Source organism: Asparagus officinalis, chromosome 8 (assembly GCF_001876935.1).
Source record: "Asparagus officinalis chromosome 8, Aspof.V1, whole genome shotgun sequence".
Classification (NCBI taxonomy): domain Eukaryota; kingdom Viridiplantae; phylum Streptophyta; class Magnoliopsida; order Asparagales; family Asparagaceae; genus Asparagus; species Asparagus officinalis.
The window spans coordinates 27,981,019-28,007,996 of record NC_033801.1 but is presented as its reverse complement, the minus strand read 5'-3'; the positions used below and the strand labels follow the sequence as shown (position 1 = coordinate 28,007,996).

The window sequence follows — 26,978 nt, the reverse complement described above, 5'->3', positions numbered from 1 at the left end:
CAATAAAGATCAAGGCAAAACATGTGAGCAAGCATACATGAATATGCTAAAAATCACTCACATACAAAAGGATAATGAGAACACATATAAATATATCAATATGAAAAAGTGTCTCAAAGCATTAGTTTTTAAAAGCAACACCTAATCAAGAAGATTTATGAAATCAAAAGAAAAGGAACATGAAAATCATGTAAAAGGTTTTCAAATGAAGACAAATCAACCAATGAAATCATAAATCACAAGTAAATCATATAAGAACATAAAACCAAATCATCATTGATTTTAAAAAATCAAGAGAGGCAACCATATCTAGCTCTTGAGCTAATAATAACCCATATAAACATTTTAGCACCCGGTAAACAAGATTTGGGAATAAACACCTAATAAGCCCGGAGGGTTATACAAACCTCTCATCAAAACAAAACCAATAATCATAAAAACAAAAGAATTTGACCAATAAAAGGAATTGTTTTCATAAAAGTTTAAAATACATTTTTCAAAACCAAGAAAAAGAAAAATAAAAGTACTAATATTCTTGGCTTAAAAATTATTTTGGCACCCAAGTATTCTTGGTGTCGGTTTGTTTAGGGACATGACCCCTATCATTAAAGCTCAAAGCCCTAGGGTTATGAACCCTCTTGGACACATATGGTGTACTAACATGGTCAAAACAATATTCATTCAAATGACCCTTCCGATTGTAATTTGTGCAATGAAAGAGATCCATTTGTTTTTGTGGACCATTTGCTCGTGCACGGGAATTATTTACAAATAAAGATTGTCTTTTAGAAATATTTTGCAAATGAGAAACATCATTAAGCAAAGGTGGTTTACTTGAGAAATTTGGCAAGTTTGAATATTTATTCAAATCATAACAAAACTTCGCCAAATGGCCAAATCTACCACAAACATCACATTTAAACTTTTGTGGCTTAATAAAATCATTTGGCAAAGGTGAAGTCTTTTTCAAATCATAGCAAAATTTTGCCAAATAGCCAAAACGTCCACAAAGATCACATCTATACACATGAGCATGCTTATGATGAACAATGGGTGCATGTGTGTGTACATGTGTTGAAGAAGCTACATGAGATGCACAAGGAGCATTGACATTTTTATGTTTGTGTGCATCATAGCAAAATTTAGATAAATGACCTTTTCGGCCATAAATTGAACACTTATAAACTTTGCTATATATGTGTGCATAATGAGTAGATGATGATTTAGACTTAGCACACATATCCATAAGCCTCTTATGATTATCAAAGCATATTTTTAAAGTTGAATCTAAAGATGAAATGTATTTTTTCATAAGATTCAAGTCTTCATTTTTAGGCACATATGCACTTTTAGAGAAGTAGAACATAAATAGTCATTTATAAAGGAAGCAGTATCGTTTTGTATGTTCTCTACTTCTAACATGACATCATCTCTTTCATGAGTTAACTTTGCAAAGTTTGAAAGCAAAGAATCATGATCCAATTTTAATTTTTCATTGTTTTCTTGAAGGATCATATTTTCATTAGAAATAGTATCAAACTTAGAAGTTAAAAACTCATGATCGGATTTCAAAATTACACGCTTGCTTTGTAAATTAATGAAATCATTTTGTAATTTCTTGTAGGCATGCAATAATTTATCACTAGCACAAGCAAGTTCATCATTAGGTAAATCATTAATAGATTCGAACTCGCAAACCTCACTAGGGCTATCGCCTAGTGGCCGTGTGCATGATGCTCCTTTAAAACTTGAAGCGGGATCCTCCAAAGCTTGTCGGATCGCCTCCAAGTCCCCTTGATACGCTTCTATGAATTTCCACAATGTATAAGCGCTATCAAAAGAATCAAGCTTGTTAGACATAAATGAATCAAATGCATTTAATAAAAATTCTAACATAAGCTTGTTCATAATAAACATCTTTTTATCACGTTTGCTCCACTTGGATTTCTCCAACGTGGGCACAATATAAGCACAATCAATGATTTCCCATAAATCGATATTTTTAGATTGAACAAATATCACCATTGGGCATAGGGGAAATTATCTAATCTAGGAGCAATATTGATGGCAAAACCTAAACCATGCTATCCATAATATAAAAGGCAAGCAAGATACAAATAAAGCTCAAAATTAGATTAGCACAATAAGCTAACTTGGATCTTTAAATCAAGGTGATTAGACCTTAAATCAAAGAGCACCAAGCTATGATACCAATTGTTAGACCCTAGAGCGGGGTGATTAGGGTCTTATGCTAATCTAATCCAATTAAATGCCAATTAAAATTAATTAACAAGATATCCTAGCAAGAATAAAATGCAATAAGATACATTAGCTAGGATAAGCAATATGAACAATGAGATATATCCTATATGATGAATATATATGCAAGGATATATAAACTAACACAAGGGGTAAACAATATGAACTAGATAGTGGATGGTATAGATAATGAGCTAAATGACAATGGCGATATAAGATATGAACATAAATATAAATGAACGCCAAAGCACACTCCTTCCGTCCTACATCTCCGCTCCCCACTCCCGGGGAGAAATCCACTATCACAACTGGGTTTTCTACGTTTACCCGAATAAAATTTACACCTCACACTCAGTTTTCTAGCTAACCGAAAACTTTATAATCAATACTCTTGCAATCACACTCTACACCCTCACAAGTGTTGGACCTAGTCGTGTCTCCCTCAAGTGCTCGGTTACAACCTCTCCCTAGGCTCGTCAACCGACGCCACTCCTCTTGGAACGATCCCCGACTCTCACCACACACTCCTCTCGGTGTACAAGTGTATTACAAAGTGATTCTCACGATTAGGCTCAAAATAACAAGTGATTGTTCTCCAATATGAATGAGAACACAATGAAAGCTCACACTCAAAGTTATAACTCTCACCAACGTAAATATATTATGAATGCAAATACAATAAGCTCAAGTGGGTGTGTGTAACAATGAGTGAAATCAAATCTAACTCAAATAGCAAACTAGCAATAAGAATATGAAAATCAATAATAAAATTGCTAGAGAAAAGAGTTAGAAAACTTCTCTAAAACATAAAGAAGATGATGGAGAAGATTGAGAAAGAATCCCTCAATCTGCAGTGAAGCTTCCTCCTTTGTAAACAAAACCCAAACTTAAAACAACCAGTAAAACCACACTTAGACCCTTGTTTAAAAACTTATTTAAAACCTTCTTAGCTATTTTAGAACTGAGATCAATGGGGGTATTTATAGCCTCCCAAAACCTCAGCCAAAAACCCCAAACAAATGATAAGAAAAACCCCAGCCAACGGTAACAAAAATAGCCGTTGGAAAGAATCTGATAGAGCGGCGGTCGACCGAAAAAATTCACGGTCGACCGCGATCTAGATCCCAATCTGAGAAAACGAGCAGAGACTTATTCGGTCGATCGGTGTGGTCGACCGATGGAAATTTCGAGCTCTCGGTCGACCGCGGCGGTCAACCGACAAACTCTCTGCTGCCCACTGACGAAAGAACATAGGTGTGGTCGACCGGTGCGGTCGACCGAGAACTGATATATTCTAAAAACTGATTTGCTGATTTTAAAACCCTGTTTAAAAATATCAAATAAATTCCAAAAAATGTAAAACTTTGGGAAATGATTGTAGACATGATAATAAACATGCTACAATGACTGGTTTTCAAAAAGGACTTCCCAAATAAAATATATCATCATTTTACAAAATAGTCCAAAACACGAAAATGTAAACATATGAATTTTAACATTTAGGCTAAACCAACATTTGAAACTTTACAAAATGATTTTATAGACTTGAAGAAAGATGTAAACTATTGTTATGAAGTCTATAAACAATGAATGTAGTATTTTATCAAAATACACATATAATGCACTAATAAGTAGTTAAACCAAATCACAATAATAAATATGAAATATGTAATTTCATATTTATAAACATAAAAAACTAAAACTTGTGCTGTATATATATATGACTATATATATACATAGAAACCAAATACGTGTGTGTATATGATATTGAGCTTAGAGTATCTAACACACATAATATAAAACCTAAACTAAGTTACCCAAGCAATGATCTTGATCTTCAATAGGCTTGACTTGGTACACTCTGCGGATAAAGCTGAACTTGGATCTTGAACTTTGAATTGCAAGGCTTCAACCCGACATTCCGCCAACCTCCTTTGGATATGATCGTTGAAGCGCAATCCATCCAACCTCCAACTCGTTATTTATCTATAATAAATAGAAATATACCAACACTAGACAAACAACATTAGTGGTAAATTATTTGTTAAACATCATCAAAACAAAGAGTGGTGGGTTGGTGGTGGCTTCTTCACCTCCTCCTTTTGCAGTCTTCTACGGGCTTCCTGAGCTTGAGCCCATGCCTGCGTTGACATCGCGTGGCGCTTGCGAATACGCTCTTCAAGTGTCGAACGGTTCCGTTTGATGCGGACCCATTCGCCAACACTAGACAAACAACATTAGTGGTAAATTATTTGTTAAACATCATCAAAACAAAGAGGCCAACAGGAAGGAGTTCACTAAGAAAGTACCTTCCACTATAGCTCCACTCACACCATGATCGCGTGGTACGACTGCATAAACCCTGCCGATAGTTGAAGACTGCACTGCTGAAGGCGGTGGAACATATGGGACTATCTATCCCTAAGGAATCTCCTGGATGGCTTGTATCTGGCCTACTAGCCCCTCAATCCTCAGAATTGTCGGTGGTGTCTTGATCCTCTGTTGCTGGCCATAACCGCGACCCTACGACTATTAACCTTGACCACGGTTCTACTGTCCGTGTCCACGTCCCTGCTGCTGGCCCTGGCCTCTTTCCTACTGGCCTCCTGTTGGTCCTGGCCTCTTCCCTGCTGGCCTCCTGCTGGTGTGATGTGATAATCTTTCATCCTATGGCCGATCTTGTTGCAGTTGTAACATGCACCTTGAATCTTGCGCTGCTGTGGCATTCTAGAATCATGTTATGACCCCTTCTTAGAAGGTCCTTGTTGCTGATGATGAAAATCCTTATCCCACTGTTGGGGTCCTCCAGATCCTGCAAAAGGTCTCTTTCCATTGCCCTTGTCACCATATTGTCCTGTCTTAGTACTACATTTCTTGGTCTTCTGAAATATTACAGTCTTAGTTTCTTATGAAATAACGGCGTCTGCTACCTCTCGAACTGAGTGGAATCGTCTGGAAATGAGGTAACGGCGAAGGCTTGGATGAAGCCCCATAAGAAACATTTGAGCCTGGCGCTCTCCGGTCTGCCATATGCCCATGAAGCGAAGTAAACTCATAAATCTGCTCTCATAGTCAGCTACAGTCATGTCTCCCTGCTCCAGTCTAGATAGCTCTAGCTCTTTCCCGACTCTTACCATGGAAGAGATGTACTGCTCGTCGAAAAAGTAAACAAAATCTTTCTAAGTGAGTACCATCCGGTGTTCTGGGGTGAATTGAAGCCTGTACCATCTTCCGGCATCACCCTTAAGACTGAAAGCTGCCAATCTCTACTTCTGCACTGAATTAACGTTAAGTAGATCGAGAATATTCCCCACGTCTTCCTTCCACTTGTGGTCTACTAGTGAGTCTGATGATCCTTGGAATTTTGGTGCCCTCATCTTCTGGTACCGCTCAACTAGACGGAGCCAAGTCTCCTACTCTACGGCTCTACCGACAACTAATGTAACTCCTGGTATACCCTTTGGGGACTCCTCTGCGATAGGTATAGCTGAAGTCACTGGTGGTGGCGCTATAGGTGGTGGTACTACTGGTAGGATCTAGTTTGCCACTCGCTCCTCGTGCGCTACTAGCCTAGCTGCTATAGGGCCCATGAGGTCAATCATATACTGTGGAGTCTGATGCGGCTCAGGTGGAGCCTGCTGCTGCTCGCGTGGAGCCTGTTGCTACTTAGGTTCTGGCTCATCCTGGCTAACTCTTTGTGTACGGGATCCTCTCCATCCACGTCCCCAAACGACCATCTATACATTTTAGGAAGAGAGATTATAAGACATAATAATGTGACCTCAGGCAAAAGGCATAAATATAACTCATAACAATAAGAAATATGTATCACATATCTTTCATGTAAGTACCTTATAATTAAAGTAAAATAGTTGTCATATTTTTTTTTGAAATTTTCGAGATATACATAATACGTCCTCACTCATTCTAGGAATTCCTAATGGACTCTATACATGAATTCTAAGAAACTCTATTCTAGCTTCACGACTCGACACAGGATGATCCTAAGAATGATGGAACTAGAACTCTGATACCAACTATAACGCCCTTGTTTTCACACATGGCTGCAGTCTAAGGTGAACCCAAAGATATCAAACTTGCTATGCACTCATACTGTGCGACAACATATTTCACCATCACAGTAATATCTCTCTAGTGGAATCAACAAGTGTAGGTATAAAACAAGTAAAATACGGGAAATAAATACATTAGACATGATGTAGAAAGAGATATCTAATAAATATAATCATGTCTCAACTGAATAAACTATATACAACTAAAGTCTGTAATAAATGTGAAGTATCTCAATCTGAGTCAACTGAAATAAACTAAGGCACACAGCCTTTACAAGATGAAACGCAAAACTCTAATTGTTCAAAAGAAAATATCAACTATGGTGGAGTCTCATCTACTAAAAATATGTGATGACGACTATGCTGAAAGTCCATCATCCTGCGGCTCTCCAGAACTCTGAGTTGCTGCCAGAAAAGAATTGAAAAAATAAAAAGAAAAACAACAAGAGCGTCAGAGCCCTATAGTAAGATCATCTCCATCTGCCCCCAGGGGAAGGGTTACTAGATGTGTTGGAGACTCTATCTATTAAGCATAGTCTACCTAGATCATAAACAATGTATCTAAAAATAAAATTAAAATTTAGAAACCTACAACACGAGACATAGTACGTCGAGCGAAATAATCCAAACAAGAAAACCCTCATGTATATGTCATATGTCTCAAATTATAGATAACTAAATATCAATACTAAACTAAGAATAAATAATCTAAATAAAATTAATAATTAGAAACTCACAACACGAAACTAGTACGTCGAGCGAAATAATCCAAATAAGAAAAGCCTCATGTATATATCATATGTCTCAAATTGTGAATCGCTTTATCAATTCCAAACTAGGAATAAAGGAAAGCAATACAAGGAAGTAAATTCATCACAATATCGGACCAAAAATATCTTTCACTATCCCTTAGAAGATAATATGAACAACATTATATAATCTCGCGTACCCACAAGAGTAAAGTACATCGGTCATATTTAACTCATCGATGAGTCATGTTCATAATGGCATCCACCAAGACTAAGGCTATCAGATAATTATCACAATGTAAATTCTTACAAAGTTTATATTTCATTGTATTATCATGTGGGACGGACTACCAAATCGGCATCCTAATAGTTTACACGGCGCATTAGTCTCATCGCATCAACGTGCGAGACAAACTACCAAATCAAGGCATCCTAGGTATACGGCTCACAAGCCTCATAGCATTTACGTGCGGGATTGACTACTAGATCAAGTATGTTAGACCCTAGAGGGGGGGGTGATTAGGGTCTTATGCTAATCTAATCCCAATTGATAGCAATTAAAATTATGTTGATCAATATGTTCTTACAAGAGATAGATATGAACAATAAGAACAATAAGAATAATAAGATTAATAAGAATATGCACAAATAAAATGTGAGACAAGCAAAACACAAACACACGATATGTTTACGAGGTTCGGTCCCCACGACCTACGTCCCCGCTCCTCACCTCGAGGAGATATCCACTATCACAATCCGGTTTGGAAGCCGGAACTTCTACACACTCGGTTTACAAGTTCACCGAAAACTCTCACACTACACAGTCACTCAATAATCACACTTTACACACTAAGTGTAGGAATCTAGCCCGTGTCCTCCTCCTCAAGTGCTCGATTACAACCTCTCCCTAGGTTCGTCAATCGACGCCACTCCTATTGGATTTGACCCCGTCTCTCTCTCCTCACACTTCTCTCGGTGTACAAGTGTATTACAAGTGATTCTCACAAATAAAAGTTAAATACAATGATTTGTTCTCAATTAACAAGTGAGAACACAATGAAGCTCACACTCACTAAATCCCACACAACAACCCACAATATAATATGAGAATATAAAGCTCAATAAGTGTGTGTGATAATAGTGAATGAAACTCAATAAATATAACTCAATGAATATAGCTTAATCAATTGAAAGTGAAATAACAAGCTATATAAGAATGGGTTTAGAAAACTTCTCAATGAATAAGAAGAGCTGAGGAAATGATGATCTCAATAAGATTTGAAAGCCTCTTCTTGTTGTAGAAAAACTTCTCTTGAAAACTGATTAACGAAACCAACTCTTAAACAGCTCTTAAACGAGATTAACAACTTGTTAAATAGCAAACTTGGATTTCTTAATTAAAATAGAGGAAGAGCAGCAATGGGGTATATATAGCACCCCATTGCAACAGCTAAAAATAAGAAAAAGACCAAAAAACCATTTTGAAAAAACTAGCCGTTAGGCTCATTTGTCAATGCGTCGGTCGACCGGTACGGTCGACCGATTAGTTCAAAAAAACGTGAGAAAACAAGTTTTGAAGCTGGCGGTCGACCGACGTAATTTTCGGTCGACCGAAGGTAAATTTCGGGCGACCGACGTAAATTTCGGTCGACCGGAAAACTTTGGGAAACTTTCTTAGAAACAGACAGTCTGTCGGTCGACCGTATCGGTCGACCGAAAACTGATATGAGAAAATTGACAGGTTTTTGGGGAGTTTTGAAAAATCGTTAAAAATATCAGATCATATCCAAAATTAGTGAAACTTTGGGGAAAGTTTATAAATTATGAAATAAGCATGTTTGAAAAGAAAATTTTGGAAAAACATTTTTCGTTTGCTAAAACTCCCTGTTATTGAAAACAGCTTAGAAAACCTGTAAATTTACGAAAGTGAAATTTGATTCAGACATGTAAATATTCACATATATATATTTGCATATATTATACGTATATAGTGAAACATGAAAGAGCTGTAAAAAAAAAAGGGATAGAGATATTTTAGCAACGGTTAATGAAAAATCATTTATATGATAGAAAACGTTATAAATCGTGTTAAGTGTATATATATTGAGCTTGAATACAATCATACAATATATGTAGGTAAACTAAACATATACCTAGGTAGAACCACACAAAAAGAACTTGAATCTTTAACGCTAGATTGACTTGTGAACTTGAAATACCTGAAAAGAAACTAGAAACACAAAAACACTAGAGAGATTATTAGTAATGAATTGTTTGCTAAATCATCATCAAAACTATAGGGTCAACAATCTCCCCCTTTTTGATGATGGCAAACAATGAACATAAACTTATAATTTCACAACATGATCTATATATAAACCAATGCATAGAAGACATATATCTATATATCTATATATGTGGATTTTTCTCCCCCTTTGACAACATCAAAAAGGAATAGAAAATGAGGAGATAGGAGCAATGCTCCCCCTGTTTATGAGCACATATACAGAAAAAGTCAATAGCTCCCCCTGTCAAATAGAGTAGGTGGCATAAAGAAATGCAAAGAAGCTAAGCAAACTATTTTCCACATACCAGAAAATAAATATAACTATGCAATCATAGAAGAAATGAACCAACCACAGTAAATTTCAAAATAAAAAATCATAAGTGTGCATGAAAATACTGAACTTAAATAATACAGAAGACTCATGATAAGCAACTTATTTGCTACACACCAAAACATAATTTGCATAAACATAGATTTGTCCTCAATATCTCAAACCACACACATAAATCCATAGAGTTATTACACTCAAATAAAACATAGTATTAAGTTTTACAATCCAACATAAAGTAGCAAAACAAAGATGAGCATCACAAAAAGGAACTTAATTCATCTTCACCACCCTCACTGTCACGATCACCCTTACCATCATCCTTACTATCTGAAGATCCCGATCCATCAGCAGTGCCCCTATCAGAATCAGAACTAGAAGAGTGATCTGGAATGTTTAGAGACTGACGCTGATATGAAAGAATTTTCCTAACATCCCTTTGAATAGATGAGACCTGAATCTCAAGACGGTCTAGACGATCACAAACATCAGAGGCGGATGAGGAGGAAACTCTAGACTGAGACCATCATCACTACCATCATCATCACCATCTCCACTACCATCACCATCTGAGCCACCAGCAGAATCCTCACTAGAATCAGACTCAGACTTTGAAGGGATCCCGAGAGACTGACGCTGGTATGAAAGAATAGTCCTAACATCCTTCTGTATAGATGAGACTCGAGTCTCAAGGCGATCAAGACGGTCACAAATTTCAGAAGAGGAAGAAGTGGAAGAAGAAGTGGAAGAAGTGGAAGAAGTAGAGGCTCTAGAACGGGAGTGAGAGGATGGTTTAGGAGTGGAGTCAAGAGATATTCGCATTCTGGAAAGTGAGATGCCATCAAAGAAATCCCTCTTGGATTCAACCTTAGGTTCGTTAGTGAGGTCAACATTGAAATGTTGAAAAATGAGAGTGAGAAAGGAACCAAAGGGTAGAAACTTGGTGTGTTTAGATGCCATGTTATTGATAAAGATAGTAGCCCAATCAACTTTGATTTTAGCAAAGATGGCATAAACAGCATTTATCTTGTCAGAGGCAAAGTGATCAAAACTACCAGTCTTAGGGATCAAATTTTGAGCAACAATTCTGGCAATTATGAGCATCCGGGCTTAAACATGAGTGGGTTAACATCTGGATTACCAACATCAACAGACATGAGATGAACGTCACTTGTTGGGATATTAAGAATCCCCGCAAGTTCGTTGGCAGAGAAGGTAATTTCAACATTTTTTACTGATGATGTAATGGTTAGACTAACATCAGCAGAAGATGTTGTGGACAGGTTAGCATAAAACAGATAAACTAAGAAGGGATAATAAGGAACTTTAAAACTTTCATCAAATAATTTATCCAACCCAACATTATGAAGAATAGAGTGAGTGTTATAGATGGCCAGTTCAGGATACTTGATATACCTAGTTGGGAGAATTTTTAGTTTACAAAGTTCCCTATATTTTTTAACAAGAGGTTTAAACAACAGATAATCCTCATAATGTGAGGCTTTTACAGAGGAGGAACTAGATTCGGGTTTAGACCTCTTTTTGGGGGGTTTGGGAGGCATGATGAGTTAGGGTTTTGAAAAGATTAGAGAAAATTTGCAATGTCCTGTAACATAAAACAATATAGAGCAAATTAACAAGAAACCCTAGAACAAAAACCCTAGATTAGGAAGAATTTATACTAGAACAATGAAATAAGGTTAAACAGATGAGAAGGAGATCATTACCTAGCAAAGCTGTCGGAGAATGATGAAGGATGAAAATTTCGGTCGATGAAGCCAGGCGACCGTGAAGAATTTTCGTGACTTTGGGAAAAATGACGAAATGGGGAGAAGGAGAAGGATCGGATCAAGGAGATGAAGAGAGTACGGTTGAGATTGATTCATGGAGGGATGAGCGGTGATGATCAGTTCGGGTCTAAAAACGGAAACCCGATAAAAACCGAAACAAAAACAAATCGAAAACCTCGCTGCTGAGAAATTCAATTTCGGTCGACCGACGCGGTCGACCGGAATGCTTACAGATAACCGTCGGTCGACCGGGTCGGTCGACCGAAAGAAAGTAATAAGCAAAAACCTGATTTTTGAGATATTTTTACTATAAACTCTTTTGGAAATTTATTTTACAAACTACTAAAAGTTTTATAATATGTATATAAGTAATTTTGTCTATTAAAAACATATAAATAATTTATTCTGACACAAGGAATATAATTTGTCATTCAAAGCCAAAAAGAAATTTTTCAAAGACAAAACAAAACAAAAACAAATCATTAAAAAAATACTATATAAGTCTTTTTGGTACCCAAATCATTTTGGTACCACTAGAACTTGGGACATGACCCCTATCATTTAAATCCAAGGCCCTAGGGTTATGAACCCGTTTGAGCGTATTTTGTGCACCAATACGATCAAAGCAAAAATTGTAAACGTGACCCATACGATTGCAATTTGTGCAATGTAGAGGTTTAAATGGTTTACGTTGACCGAAATAGAATGCACGTGGTTCATTTGCAAAAATAGATTTTCCTTTGTAATTATTTTGCAAACGAGAATTTCTTTTCAAATCGAAACAAAACATGGCCAAATGGCCAACACGACCACAATAATCACATTTGTACACATAAGCATGTTTATGATTTACACTATGTGTGTGTACATGAGTATGTGATGATGAAGCTTGTTGGGATGCACAATCATGTGTAGGCTTGTCAGTTTTTGGTGCATTATGACAAAATTGAGCTAAATGGCCTTTAAGACCGCAAGTAGAACATTTGTGAATTTTGTCATACATATGTGCATAGTGAATAGGTTTCTTAGAGGAATTAACATTGAACTTTGCACATAAGTCCATAAGCTTTTTATTATTAGCAATACAAGTGTTTAGTGTTGAATCTAAGGTAGATATTCTTTTTTTCATTTGATTCAACTCATCATTGTGCATACAAGCATTGTTATTAGAAGTAGGATAAACAAGATTACTCGTCATAGATTTCAACTTATCTACTTCTAACATCGCATCACACTTTTCATGAAGGAAACTAGCATTTTCAATTTTCAAATTTTCATTGCATTCTTTAAGAATTTTATTTTCATTTGTAATAAAATTAAACTTAATAGCTAGTGTTTCATGAGTGGATTTTAAATTAACATACTTACTCTTTACATTAATATAGCAATTGTGTAATTTTTCAAATTCAAGAGCAAGTTCATCAAAAGTAAGAATATCATCGTTATCGCATACCTCAATTTTATTTTCATTTGTAATAAAATTAAACTTAATAGCTAGTGTTTCATGAGTGGATTTTAAATTAACATACTTACTCTTTACATTAATATAGCAATTGTGTAATTTTTCAAATTCAAGAGCAAGTTCATCAAAAGTAAGAATATCATCGTTATCGCATACCTCACTAGGGTTACTACCTAGTGGTGTTGTACATGGGGATGAGGCTTCCTTAGAGCTCAAAGCGGGATTTTCCAACGCTTGTTGAATAGCCTCCAATTTTCCTTCATGTGCTTCAATAAGTTTCCATAAAGCATAAGCACTATCAAAATTAGCAAGTTTGTTAGAAAACGATGAGTGAAAAGCGCTAATCAAAAATCCTAGCAAAAGCTTGTTCATGTTAAACAATCTTTTATCATTATCACACCATTTGGATTTTTCCAAGATGGGAATAACATAACCATCCTCAATAATTTCCCACAAATCAAATTGATTAGATTGAACAAAAAGTTTGAATCTAATGCGCCATTGAGCGTAGGGGAAAATATCCAAACGAGGAGCAATATTAATAGCATATCCTAAGCAAGATGAATCATTCATATCCATAGAGATGAAATGCAAGAAGCACAATTAATCAAAATTAGATTAGCACTAATACAATAACTTGGATCTTTAACTCAAGGCGGTTAGTCCTTAAATCAAAGAGCACCAAGCTCTGATACCAATTGTTAGACCCTAGAGGGGGGGTGATTAGGGTCTTATGCTAATCTAATCCCAATTAATAGCAATTAAAATTATGTTGATCAATATGTTCTTACAAGAGATAGATATGAACAATAAGAACAATAAGAATAATAAGAATATGCACAAATAAAATGTGAGACAAGCAAAACACAAACACACGATATGTTTACGAGGTTCGGTCCCCACGACCTACGTCCCCGCTCCTCACCTCGAGGAGATATCCACTATCACAATCCGGTTTGGAAGCCGGAACTTCTACACACTCGGTTTACAAGTTCACCGAAAACTCTCACACTACACAATCACTCAACAATCACACTTTACACACTAAGTGTAGGAATCTAGCCCGTGTCCTCCTCCTCAAGTGCTCGATTACAACCTCTCCCTAGGTTCGTCAATCGACGCCACTCCTATTGGATTTGACCCCGTCTCTCTCTCCTCACACTTCTCTCGGTGTACAAGTGTATTACAAGTGATTCTCACAAATAAAAGTTAAATACAATGATTTGTTCTCAATTAACAAGTGAGAACACAATGAAGCTCACACTCACTAAATCCCACACCACAACCCACAATATAATATGAGAATATAAAGCTCAATAAGTGTGTGTGATAATAGTGAATGAAACTCAATAAATATAACTCAATGAATATAGCTTAATCAATTGAAAGTGAAATAACAAGCTATATAAGAATGGGTTTAGAAAACTTCTCAATGAATAAGAAGAGCTGAGGAAATGATGATCTCAATAAGATTTGAAAGCATCTTCTTGTTGTAGAAAAACTTCTCTTGAAAACTGATTAACGAAACCAACTCTTAAACAGCTCTTAAACGAGATTAACAACTTGTTAAATAGCAAACTTGGATTTCAAACACTTCTTAAACACCTCTTAAACGTGATTAATATCTTGCTAAACAGTAAACTTGGATTTCTTGATTGATAGAGAAGAAGAGCAGCAATGGGGTATATATAGCACCCCATTGCAACAGCTAAAAATAAGAAAAAGACCAAAAAGCCCATTTGAAAAACTAGCCGTTAGGCTCAGTTTGTCAGCTCGTCGGTCGACCGGTACGGGCGACCGATTAGTTCAAAAAACGTGAGAAAACATGTTTTGAGGCTGGCGGTCGACCGACGTGAAATTCGGTCGACCGAATGGATATTTCGGTCGACCGACGGAAATTCCGGTCGACCGAGACAGCCGTCGGTCGACCGTATCGGTCGACCGAAATCTGACATGGGCAGAAAACAGGTTTTGGACAGTTTTTGGAAATTCGTTAAAAATATCAATTCATATCCAAAAATAATGAAACTTTGGGGAAAGTTTATAAATAATGAAATGAACATGTTTGAAAAGGAATTTTTGGAAAAACAAATTTCGTTTGTGAAAAACTACCTGTTTTTGAAAAATACTTAGAAAACCTGTATTTTTATGAAAGTGAAATTTGAAATAGGACTTGTAAATATTCATATATGTATTGTGCATAAATTATATGTATATAGCAAAGCGTGAGAGAGCTGTAAACAAGAGATAAAGATATTTTAACAATGTTTTAAGAAAAATCATCTATATGATATAAAACGTCAAAAATCGTGTTAAGTGTATATATATTGAGCTTAGATATCATCATACCATATATGTAAGAAAAACTAAACAAATACCTAGGTAAATCCACGCAGATGAACTTGAATCTTTAATGCTGTGTTGAAATACCTGAAAATGGAACATAAACACAAACCACTGGAAAAACTTATTAGTAATAAATTGTTTGTCAAATCATCATCAAAACTATAGGGTCAACAAAGTATCCTAAAACCCGACTCAATGGCCTATACTAATGGTATATCGACGCACTATCCCAAGTAGTGTCGAGCGATGCTCATCAAAGATATCCATATATGTATATAATGTTTAAATAACCCATATCCCATGTGTGGTTGACAATAATACCTTTAATAATCCTCTCCAGGATATTTGTGTGTACTACAACACTATTTATGTATGCTCATGATTGTATGTGTGTCATCATGTGGCTCGAACCTCGTACTCACGGTCAAACGATGCAAAAACAACCACTCAAAAATAAATAAAACATAGGTCGATCAACCGCCCTTAGGGCGTCGGTTGATCGAAAGCAATCGTGCACATAATGTGCACGCTTAGGGCCTCACCGGTCGACTGGCTAGTCTTAGTCGGTCAACCAGCTAGAGAGGAAAACACAAGTTTAGATTTCTAATATTTTGTATTTGTAACTTTATTTAAAAACTTATTTTTATCAACATGAGGCATATACCAAGATTAAATCTTTCATAATTACTTAACAAGAATTAACTCATCATGATATGAACACTTGAATTAAACTAATTAGGGTTTAACATCCTAATTAATCAAAATTTCTCAAATAACCTAATTTATAAATATGTTTAAGTAAACATGATAAATTATAAAAATTGAACAAAGATAAATTCATTTAAACATGCTCACATCACTTAAGTATCATCAACCTAGGGTTTAGACCTCTTTAATTAGCAAGAAAACTCAAATAATTATTAAACTAGGGTTTAAACATAATTTATGCATGATTAACAAGTTAAAAACAAAATTAAATACAACCCTAATGATCATGATCATAAAACTAATATAAACAAAAACTAAAACTATATATTTTCACATTGGTTTAGAGATTAACATCATAAACTAAGATTTTAAAACATCGGGTTAAGCTTAAACATGAGATTCATCAATTAAACATATTAAATATTGAATTAATTATAGGGGAAGGTTTAGAGGAAGATGATCTTACCTCAAACATCGTGTTGAACTCCTGAACACATGCGTGCAAGATCCCTCTTTACCAAAGTCGCAAAATCCCACCTTCCTCCAGACAAACACCTCAAGAACTTTCCCAAATCTCACAAATTATGATTAGAGTTTGAGAGAGAGGAAGAGGGACTGCTAGGGTTTAGAATACTGATGAAAAAGATGTATTTTTTATGTGTAAACATGTATATATATAACTGCAAACCCGAATCAAAACAGCTCAAACCCGAAACAGGAAACCTAGTCAGACTGGGAACATAGTCTTTGGTATTTTAGCTGTAACATTCACGTACGACCTCGGAATGAGGTGATTTAAGATGCATTTGGAAATATATTGAATATACCTACAACATTTGTCTTTTGAGTTTTTCCATATTCGAACAGTATCGGTGTGTAATACATATATACTCTTAACTGGTTATTTTTCTATATTTCTTCTTTGTGCATGTTTAACCTTTGTATACTCTCATATATACTCTTAATTTATCTCAAATCAGTTGTTAGCATAATCATTCATCCTTAAATAATATTCATTATAATTAGAGCTCATTTATCAATATAATTCACACTATTTTCTAAAATTCACGGGCTTTTTCAGTTGTGTTTGACGTCATCTGATTTGACATCCCGATATTTCTTACATATCCATAATATATGCACAAATTTGGCAATTTGATATGAATTTTGGTTGCCTAATATTTATCTTACATCGAAAATTTAATACATTGGTTAGGATCCCAACTTCATTCTCTTTACATTTCCCAAATTTTCTTCTGTCTCTCCTTTTTTTCTTAGTCCGTCTATTTTCCCCTCAAAATCTCAAACTCTAATAGGCTTTAAGAAACTAAAAATTAAAAGAATAGATTGAAGAAGAAGGATGAGAGTAAGAGACAATATGTTTGATGAGTTGAGAGAGAGAGAGAGAGAAACTGGGGAAGAACATAATTCATTTAAAATGGCTAAAATGATCTATTAAAATAAAATCATGAAGATTAACATAAAATTTAACAAACTAAAGTTAAACCTAATCTAAAGGTCTTTTTTGAATGACTTAAAGGATTTAGAGGTTTAATTTAGAAATAACAAGATTTTAGAGTCTAATATATAGAAGATTTCGGGGTCTTTTATCATAAAAAAAAACCAAATTATTATTAGAAATCGACTACGGGTCAACAGATGTTTGAATTAGGATAAGGCAAAAAAAATTAAGAGTCTAAGATCATGGTACATCACTTAGGCTGCGTTTGGTGAGGGGTTAAATGAAGGGTTAAGGGGGTTTAACCCTTTATTAGTCTGCCAAACACAAAAATAAGACAAAGGGTTAATAAACCCTCACGTGACCCCAAAAACCAATTTAACCCGTCAATAGGAGGGTTAACTATTCCTGCTAAGAGGGCGGAACAACCCTTGTTCCGCCTCCTCACGCGAGGGCAGACAACGGAATTTAGAAAAAAAAATTCATCCGGATCATCGTTCGCTCGCTGTCTTAGTCATTCTCCTCCTCTTTCTCCTCTCTTTAGTCAGCACTCACTTTTCAAGCTCTCTAATGGCGGAACTTATTGTCTAATTAAGATCATGGTACTTCACAAATAACTAGAGAGGTCTAAGAGGATCCTCTTTCTCTCACCAAGAGGATAGCATTATCAACACTAGCACATCCATTAGCATCAATTGAGAAGTTCAAGAAACTAATTATTAATGCATTATTTTATCTGCTTATGCATTTTTCAAGGTTGGTTAACATTTTCAATCTTCTTATTAGTGGACACCATCCACCTCTCAATTTATTAGATTTGGAGAGAATCTCTACGGTTTTAAGAAACATGATCTCAGATGAACAGTTTTTGGGCGCAAATTTAATCTCTTCAAAAAAAAAAAATCACCAAAATCATTAAAAATTAAGATTCAGAATGTTTACTAATTAAATTTAAAATTTTAATAAACGAAGAGAACTTTGTGTATGATCTCATCGCTAACAATTCACATACTCTGGTGCTGGATGGTTACACCCCCATCACTAGACATCTCCAAATATGAACGAGAAAAGATTCTAATCCTTTCACCATCCTATATCATTATCCTTTGCATTAATAATAAGTAACCAACATTAGTTTTCGTCGCGATCCAGATTACCGGACCAACCGGTTAAACAACGGATCAAGAGTCCTTAGACCCGCTCCAGGCTCGTGGGGTTCCGAGCCTACCACGGGTCAGCGTCTTGCAAAATGGGACCCACTGGGATCCTTCTCGCGCCTTCCTCACGCTACTCTCTCTATATTCGCTCTGTACACGCTCCTCGCGTCCGCTCGTCGCGTCCACGTATTCCCGTCGAGCATGGCGGTAAGCGTTACCGCCGTGACTGAGACCGAGAGTAGCAGGTTAAAGTATCTGTATACGCTGACGTGGCACTAGGGGATTCTCCGGTACAAAGAAAGCATTATCACTTGCGTGAGCATTTAAAATTGGATAAATTATCATTAAACCCCTTCACCTGTAGTATATTGACACTAGGCCTTGTTTTAAAAATTACTCTCATATTATTATTATGTACTTCAATGCTAGTTGCGAAAATAACAAATTAACAATTGAGATTTCTTTAGTAGTTGTTGTTAGTACTTTTTTCTTTATTATGATTACCACGGTAACATGACGGTCATCAACTTGTATTAAACCTATCATTTCAAATTTATATGTCATGCATAGGCATCTTCACATCAAATATCAAAACATAATATTTGTCTCATTAATGTGCAACTTCAAATTCACGCTCGCTAAATATTGAACTATCAAAATTCAATGTTATCCTTCACAAAGTTATAATCCTCATTCTTCTCTGAAAATTTTCTAAGCATTGCCATAGTCGCTTATAGAAAATTTGCAACTAGTTAAATATTAAAAACCTCAAATCCTCAATTGAATCTAAGAGATAATGCATAGAAATTCAAAAAAGAACTAAAAAATTTCTACTTCTTTTATTTCTCCGGGCGATTAAAAAGAGGAAAATAGAATAAAAACATAAAACCAGAGATTAGTTTGGCAAACACGCTTAGTCAATTACTAAGATCAAGTTTTATCCAAGATCATGAGATTATATAGCTGGAAATATCCAAACCGTGTTTAATTTAAAAATAGTTCTATGAACACCAATTTATATCGAGACCACGTAGAACTAAACCAACACTAATCTAGATTGGTTTACACATAGCAGAACTAAACCCAAATGCAGGCTTTTGGACTTTCTAGACGTCTGAAAAACAAAAAAAATCATTGTTAAGTTAACGGTTTTGTTAATGATTATAGATAAGAAGCCTTTTTATTCAACTTAACAGGTTAGAGGGTTTCATATAAAATAAAATATAGACAGAGGGGGCTTCTAGTAAATTTTGCCACAAAAATTGTCTATTTGTTAAAAGCCTTAATTTCAAAGTTTGTTAGGGTCTAAAAAGAGAATATCCTCCCAACATTAAAGGCCACTCAGCCCACCAACAGGCCCGAAGAGAATCAATCATTCTCACAGTCCCGAAGTAAACAAACTTAACAATCTTTTAAAAAAAAAAGAAAGAAAGAAACCAGCAATGGCGGAGTCCCAACCGAAATCCCTCACCGCAAGCCTCCTCCCGTCATACGCCTCGGCCACGTCCTCCGACGAGGAGCACGCCTACGACTCCGACGAGAAAGTCCTCATCTCAATCTCCGACGACGACGACGAAGAACAAAACCCACGATCATCGTCATCAGATTCGACCTCGACTCCCCCCTTCTCCTTCCGCAAGCTCTGGCGCTTCACCGGCCCGGGATTTCTCATGTGCATCGCCTTCCTGGACCCCGGGAACCTCGAAGGCGATCTCCAGGCCGGCGCCATCGCGGGCTACTCCCTGCTCTGGCTCCTTCTGTGGGCCACGGTTATGGGCCTCCTGATCCAGCTCTTGTCGGCGAGGCTGGGGGTGGCGACGGGGAGACACCTGGCGGAGTTGTGTAGGGAGGAGTATCCGAGGTGGGCCAGCGTGGCTCTGTGGGCCATGGCGGAGATGGCGCTTATCGGGGCGGATATCCAGGAGGTCATTGGGAGTGCGATTGCCATCAAGATTTTGAGCGGTGGAGTTGTGCCTCTTTGGTTGGGGGTCATTATCACGGCCTTTGACTGGTAAAAGTTTTGATTTTTTTTTTCTTTTATTTTTGATGAAAATAGAATGGGATGCTTTCCTTGTTGGCCAGGTTTTTTCCCCCTTCTCTAAATTGATTTGACGGGGGCCTCTCCAACGGAGCGTCAAAACGGCGAGTTGGTGTGTTTTTTCACTCCAACTTAGTGCCAAATCTCCCGCTAAAATAGCAGGATGCTACAGTGTTGTACCAGGAATGGCATAACACTGTAGTATTGGTGCAACTTTTTTTTGCTTTTGTTATTACTCCATCTATTAATAATACTAGTATTTAAATCCGTGCAAAGCACGGATCCTAAAAGATTTTCGGCAAATATTTAACATGTTATCAAAATAAATTATTCTGCTTTAGATATGAAGTATAGTGGTGGAAGTGAATCGAATAATTAATAAATAGTTTGGTTATTATTTGTCTAGATATTCGAGCAAGTTCGATTCGATAACTACTTCATTAACCAAAGTTTTAAAGATAAAATAACTACTCAAAACTGAAATCGAAATAGCACAATAAAAGCCAATTTTTTCAGCGCATAAATGTGTGAAAATATTTATCTAAAATTTAATTATAAAAAGTGAAATAAAATTTCCAATTCATATAACCAAACATGAATAGAAAAATTTTGGTCTAAATCAAACATGAACAACAAAAATAAGCCCTAATCAAGTATCTGACCGCATGAGGTTCAAATCTTGTCGCTAGCAAGTTTTCCTCGTTTGTACGGTCTGATTGAATCAAATCCTATAACCACATCAATATGATTTCCCTAAAACTAAAATAAAATCTCAACAAATCAACATATCATAACTTTAAGAGAATCTTTAAATATGAAAAAACTAAAAGGCTACCTATAGTAGTGATCGCATCTTGATTTTCTCGACGACAATGGCCGATCATAGCTAGCTCATCCTTACAATAAAACTATAATTAACATGAATTATCATGAATTAAGACCACATACAGCAGCAGAGCAAATGTGGAAATATCTTGTACAGCAAGGAAGCAAAATGGAAAGCAACTGGAGAGAGAATGTTTTGGAGAGCAAAAATTGCCCATGGGCAAATCTGAATATGTGGGTCCCACCAGTGTAAAAAAAATAAAAAAAAATTAAAAGAAAAGCACGGTCCAACCAGATTGCGCCACGTCAGCGCCGGCTGTCTCACCAGTGTACTAGAAATAAAAAAAAAAGTAAAAGAAAAGCACGGTCCACCAGTGTACTAAAATAAATATTATTTAATTTAATATTTTGGCCCATAATTGACTGAAATTGATATTTAATTTTTATATCAATATTTTTTATTTTTCGAGCTCTATAAATAGAGCCTAAGTTTGTGTCATTTGGACAACAAAAAAAATTCGAGATTTTTACACCCTATTTTCATTATTTTTTAGAATCTTCATCCTTCTTCATGGATCCTTCACAAAATTTTAATTTTCCCATGAATCTTCATCCTTCTTCATGGATCCTTCTTCATGGATCCTTCCCAATAAATATGAATACAAAATAAATAAATACGGTGGGTATATGATATAGTGATGTGGATGAAAGAGAAAATAATAAATATGAATACAAAATAAATAAATACGGTGGGTATATGATATAGTGATGTGGATGAAAGAGAAAATATGGTGGGGTATAGATAAAGTAAAAAAGTACATATTTGCCTTCCTGCTGTGGAGCTGAAATAAAAGAGGGTGCTAAATATTTAATTGGTGGGGACAAAAGCTGAGGTGGAGAGCAATATTTGCCCTCCTGCTGCTGATGGTCTAAGTGCAAAGTTAGTATAAAATTTGATGATATCTTTATAAATACAACAAAAACTATACCAATGAGCAATCAGAGGATATACCTGTTCGAGGGATCTGTAATGAGCTTTTAAAATTCCAGAATAACTCACCTCTAGAACCGTTCTTCGCTCCTTCTGATTGTACGGATATAAGTCATCTCTGTCTTCAGGAGAAGCAAAATACTGTAGCCTTTCCTTTTCATGTTAAGCTGTTGCATAAAAGCTCATTACCTGAAGGGCATAAAAATACTGAATAAATTAGCACTAATTTTTTACATGAAAATTAACACTTGATTTTAAAAGGTAAGCTCACATTCAATGCATCTTAACATGAATTGACTCCCCATTTATTAAAGTTGGAATCAATGCATCTAGTCGAAACTGAAACGTTTGATGAAGGTAAGGGATGTACTTTTACCAAAAAATTAAAATTTCCAGCATATCATGAACAAAAAATTCACCTTTAAATCAAAAGTTTCTATAAACAAAGACAAAGGAGAACAATCAGATACGATCAAAATCAAACCCTAGCCACAAAACAAAAATTAAGTTACCTCGTCGACCAGACGCTAGACGTAGAAGAGAAGAAGGAAACAAAAGCCCAATCATACTTAGATCTAATCTGATACTCCCTCAATTGCTCTGTGAGATTCGAACGTGTTATCCTCTTCATCCGATCTCGAATCTGAAATCACTCGAGGTCGTAATAACGAAATATTTTTCTGCTTGCAAGTGTGATGTTAAATGTAATCTTTAGTTGAATTTATGAAAGTGATATTTTAATTTGATTTAGCATTTAATTTTTATATTTTTATTTTATTTATAAAATATATTATTATAATTAATTATATGTAATGTATTATATAATTATATAATTTGTTATAGATAAAAATGTTAAAAGATAAGAATAATAAAAGGAATATTCTTTTTGGTGTACCATTTGGTGTAATGGGTTGGAGATGAAATATTAATTTGGTGTAAAAACTACACCAACTTGGTGTAAAAACTACACCATTTTGGGTTTTTGGGTTGGAGATGCTTAGGGCTTTGCTGGGTTTTATTTGATTTAGGTTTCGTTTCATTTATTTATTATTATTTTTTGTTTGTTTATGATTGGATTATGTACAACCGAGGTCTCCCATTGGAAAAAGAAGCTTCTTCCAAAATACTGCTGTGTTTTTGTGAAACTTAGTAGTTATTTAGAAAGTGAAATGAGTTAATTATTTATTTGCAACTTTTACAATGAATTATTTATTGATTTGCCTTTTGTATATTTACCCTCTGCTAGTTAAATTTACCGTTCTCTTCCAGTCAAGCTAATGTGCAAGTAATCTGAGGCGCAAGGTTAATAAATATTTAGTTGTTCTAATATCAAAAAAATGTTATTCAGAATGCATCTGAATGGTTCAATTGTAGCAATCCATGATTTAGGGCTCTGTTCTGTAAATCGAAGTTTGATAATTCTAGTCCTCTGTCGGCAGCTTCATTTTCCTGTTCCTTGAGAACTATGGAGTGAGGAAGTTGGAAGCTTTCTTCGGTGTTCTCATTGCTACAATGGCTATTTCTTTTGCCATAATGTTTGGCGAAACCAAACCCAGCGGCCGAGAGCTTCTCATCGGTATCTATCATTATATCATCTGCACACTCATTTCTTTGCATATTTACCCCCCTTCCTCTTGATGTAAAATTATGCGCGCTTGTTCAAATTACAGTTGATTGTAAAAAAATGGCTTTGTAGGTGTTGTGGTTCCTAAACTAGGTTCAAGAACCATAAAGCAAGCTGTAGGCGTTGTGGGTTGTCTCATCATGCCACACAATGTTTTCTTGCACTCCGCCCTTGTACAATCAAGGAAGATCGATCCCACCAAGAAGGGCCGAGTTCAAGAAGCTCTCAACTATTACGCCATTGAATCTGCCGCTGCCCTTTTCGTTTCCTTCATAATCAATGTCTTGGTAACAACAGTTTTTGCAAAGGGTTTCTATGGTTCTGAAGTAGCAAACACTATAGGCCTTGAGAACGCAGGGCAGTTTCTTCAAGAGAAGTATGGAGCTATGTTATTCCCTATTCTCTATATCTGGGGTCTTGGTTTGTTAGCATCAGGGCAGAGTAGCACAATTACCGGCACTTATGCTGGCCAATTTATAATGGGAGGGTTTCTTAATCTTCGTTTGAAGAAATGGGTTCGAGCTTTGATTACTAGAAGCTTTGCGATAGTTCCGACTATAATTGTTGCACTAGCTTTCGATACGTCTGGACCTACAATGGATATACTGAATGAGTCACTTAACGTGCTTCAGTCAGTTCAGGTTCCATTTGCACTTATCCCACTTCTCACCTTAGTATCCAAGGAAGAAATCATGGGAGTTTTCAAGATTTCTTATGGTGTGAAAGTAAGTTGTTATTTCCGTAATCTTTCAGCATTTCACATCTTTTGTTATGCATCTTCTAGTTTATTGCATTATCATGTCCGTTATCTTATTTGCAAATTTTACTACCTTATCTACTGCAATGGCAATTCGTTCTTCCAATTTACATGATTTTGGGAAGTTGATCTTCATATCAAATCAAACGATGGTTGCTTGTCAATAGAGTGATAGTCAGCTGAATTAAAATGGCGGCTAGTTACCTAGATATTTGTATTGATCACATTGATATGTGATCGAAAAGCTTACACATATTGACTTAACTCCTATCTGGTACCTATCTAAGTTATCACAAAAATGACATTAATAATTAGAAATTTTACATGAGTAGTTGTACTTTGACACCTAGATATATTGATGATTCCCTTAAGTTGATGCTGTTCCTAACCAAAGAATTCTCTATTTTTTTGTGAAATAGGGGAGAGTCCGCATTGATGCTTTCATTAGTGCTGTACATATCATTTAGTTGGAGTACTAGGAAGGTTATAATTTATGAGTATCGCTTCACAAACAATTTAATGTCTTCACAACCTTTTGGATTTATAAGGTGGAAAAAGTTCTTCATGGCTCAACCTGATTGAGTTCAGTCAGCAAAACCCGGGGCAATAGAGATCTTAGTTTTTATTTTAGGGAGCGCAATTAAGACTGCCTAATGAATTTATTGTAAATGTATAGCCGCATAGCATTGCATGCTTATAATAATTTTTTTCGTACAATTATGCTCAATAAGTTTCGTAAGTAGTCCTGATGAGGTCTCAGGATTATAGAATAGGAGGCCAGAAGTTAATTTGCACAGCAGCAGACATGCAGACAAAAAATTAAGATGGCCAGATAAAGTGTATAGATAAGAGTTAAAAAGTGACCACACAGTTCATGATCTTAATTTTGGTTTCATATACAAACAATACTTTTTTTTTTGTCTCTATCCCTTTGCCGACAAATTTAGTGATGTCAAAATCAGACAATTGTTATGAGGAAATAATACGTGTAAATATTTTTAGATAAAAAAAAAAAAAATTCACATATTTTCTTCTGTACACTGGTTATATGTTTTTTCTTGGTTCATTACTCTGCACAATAAAATCACATGACTGGGGTCTCCATGTTAATTACCTTCAATTCCTTTGCTCATAATACATTATATTTGTCTCTGCTGCAGATTCTTACCTGGATAATTGCAGCATTCCTGATAGGCATCAACGGTTACCTCCTCCTAGAATTCTTCTCTTCTTCAATACATGGCCTAGTGCTAGGTTCAATTGTTTGTGCTGGCTTAGCGGTTTATTTGGCTTTTGTGCTTTACCTTATCTTGTACGGCTCTTCTGTATCTGCTCGCCTTAGAAAAGCATTGAGCAGAGGCAACTAAAAAAAGATGAGTTAGAGCCCTTTTAGCATATTCAGACGAAGAGAGAGAACTTTGTTAAGAAGCTGAGACTGCTGTATTTTGATGGAGTTCCAGCTTCTACATGCTTTGCTTCATCAATCATGAGTTAGAGCCCTTTTGCCGACAACGTGGACTTAGGTTGCTGGTATTCATTTGTATAGCAAGTTGTGTAAGACAGAGGAAAGAAAACTTTTGTATGATGCAAGGATGATTGAACTGAACCATGCTTGTTGGAGAGAATCTATCAAATATTTCCCTCTTTCCGGTTAAGCTATGTCTGTGATCTTTTCGATATGGATGCTTTTTTTGGTTGCGTTTCGTCAATGGCTATTGTCAGATCTGAGATGCAAACTTAGAGGAGGGTATAAATAGGTTTGCTATAGTTTTTCACTAATACACAGAGTAAGCAATGGAGATATAGAAAAATAAAAGAGAATAATCAAATCAAAAACCAACCAAGAAAACACGAGATTTTTATAGTGGTTTAGATAATAATTTTACGTTCGCTCTTTCTTCTCACTAAGGGGCTTACTCACTATGACTAGAGCTTAATTGAATTACAATACGATTTAGTAGGCTTACAAAGTTCGCACTTTGGAATTTACTCGAAACCACTCGTCTAACCTAACTCGTCTAAACCTAATTCTTCACAGATGAGTAATACCTTGCCTAACTAGTGCCAACCCGTCAATTATCACCGGCTTGCATACGCCATAAAAACAAGATGAAACACAAACTAC

The 26,978-nt window shown here is 35.8% G+C and overlaps 2 protein-coding genes and 1 pseudogene across 2 annotated transcripts; 2 read left to right on the top strand and 1 right to left on the bottom strand.

Annotated features, from left to right (window-relative positions):
• The window catches only part of LOC109821051, a 5,176-nt pseudogene extending 1,952 nt beyond the window's left edge, over positions 1–3,224 (top strand).
• On the bottom strand, positions 9,956–10,800 carry LOC109821050 (suppressor protein SRP40-like). The gene is made up of 3 exons (XM_020387245.1): positions 10,378–10,800; positions 10,184–10,332; positions 9,956–10,070 (listed from the first exon to the last, which is right to left on the bottom strand). Exons 1-3 carry the CDS (start codon positions 10,798–10,800, stop codon positions 9,956–9,958), a joined length of 687 nt encoding a protein of 228 aa, XP_020242834.1.
• On the top strand, positions 19,977–26,508 carry LOC109822328 (metal transporter Nramp2-like). The gene is made up of 4 exons (XM_020388511.1): positions 19,977–20,629; positions 23,912–24,048; positions 24,169–24,821; positions 26,014–26,508. Exons 1-4 carry the CDS (start codon positions 20,061–20,063, stop codon positions 26,218–26,220), a joined length of 1,566 nt encoding a protein of 521 aa, XP_020244100.1. The 5' UTR covers positions 19,977–20,060; the 3' UTR covers positions 26,221–26,508.

Excerpts from the sequence above, each read along its gene's own strand:
- LOC109821050 (XM_020387245.1), bottom strand. The coding sequence starts at position 10,800 with ATGCTCATAATTGCCAGAATTGTTGCTCAAAATTTGATCCCTAAGACT. Across the intron at positions 10,333-10,377 it reads TTGATCGCCTTGAGACTCGA|CGTCAGTCTCTCGGGATCCC; the intron begins GTCTCATCTATA and ends CTTTCATACCAG. Across the intron at positions 10,071-10,183 it reads CCTCCTCATCCGCCTCTGAT|TTCTGATTCTGATAGGGGCA; the intron begins GTTTGTGATCGT and ends TCACTCTTCTAG.
- LOC109822328 (XM_020388511.1), top strand. The coding sequence starts at position 20,061 with ATGGCGGAGTCCCAACCGAAATCCCTCACCGCAAGCCTCCTCCCGTCA. Across the intron at positions 20,630-23,911 it reads ATTATCACGGCCTTTGACTG|CTTCATTTTCCTGTTCCTTG; the intron begins GTAAAAGTTTTG and ends CTCTGTCGGCAG. Across the intron at positions 24,049-24,168 it reads CGGCCGAGAGCTTCTCATCG|GTGTTGTGGTTCCTAAACTA; the intron begins GTATCTATCATT and ends ATGGCTTTGTAG.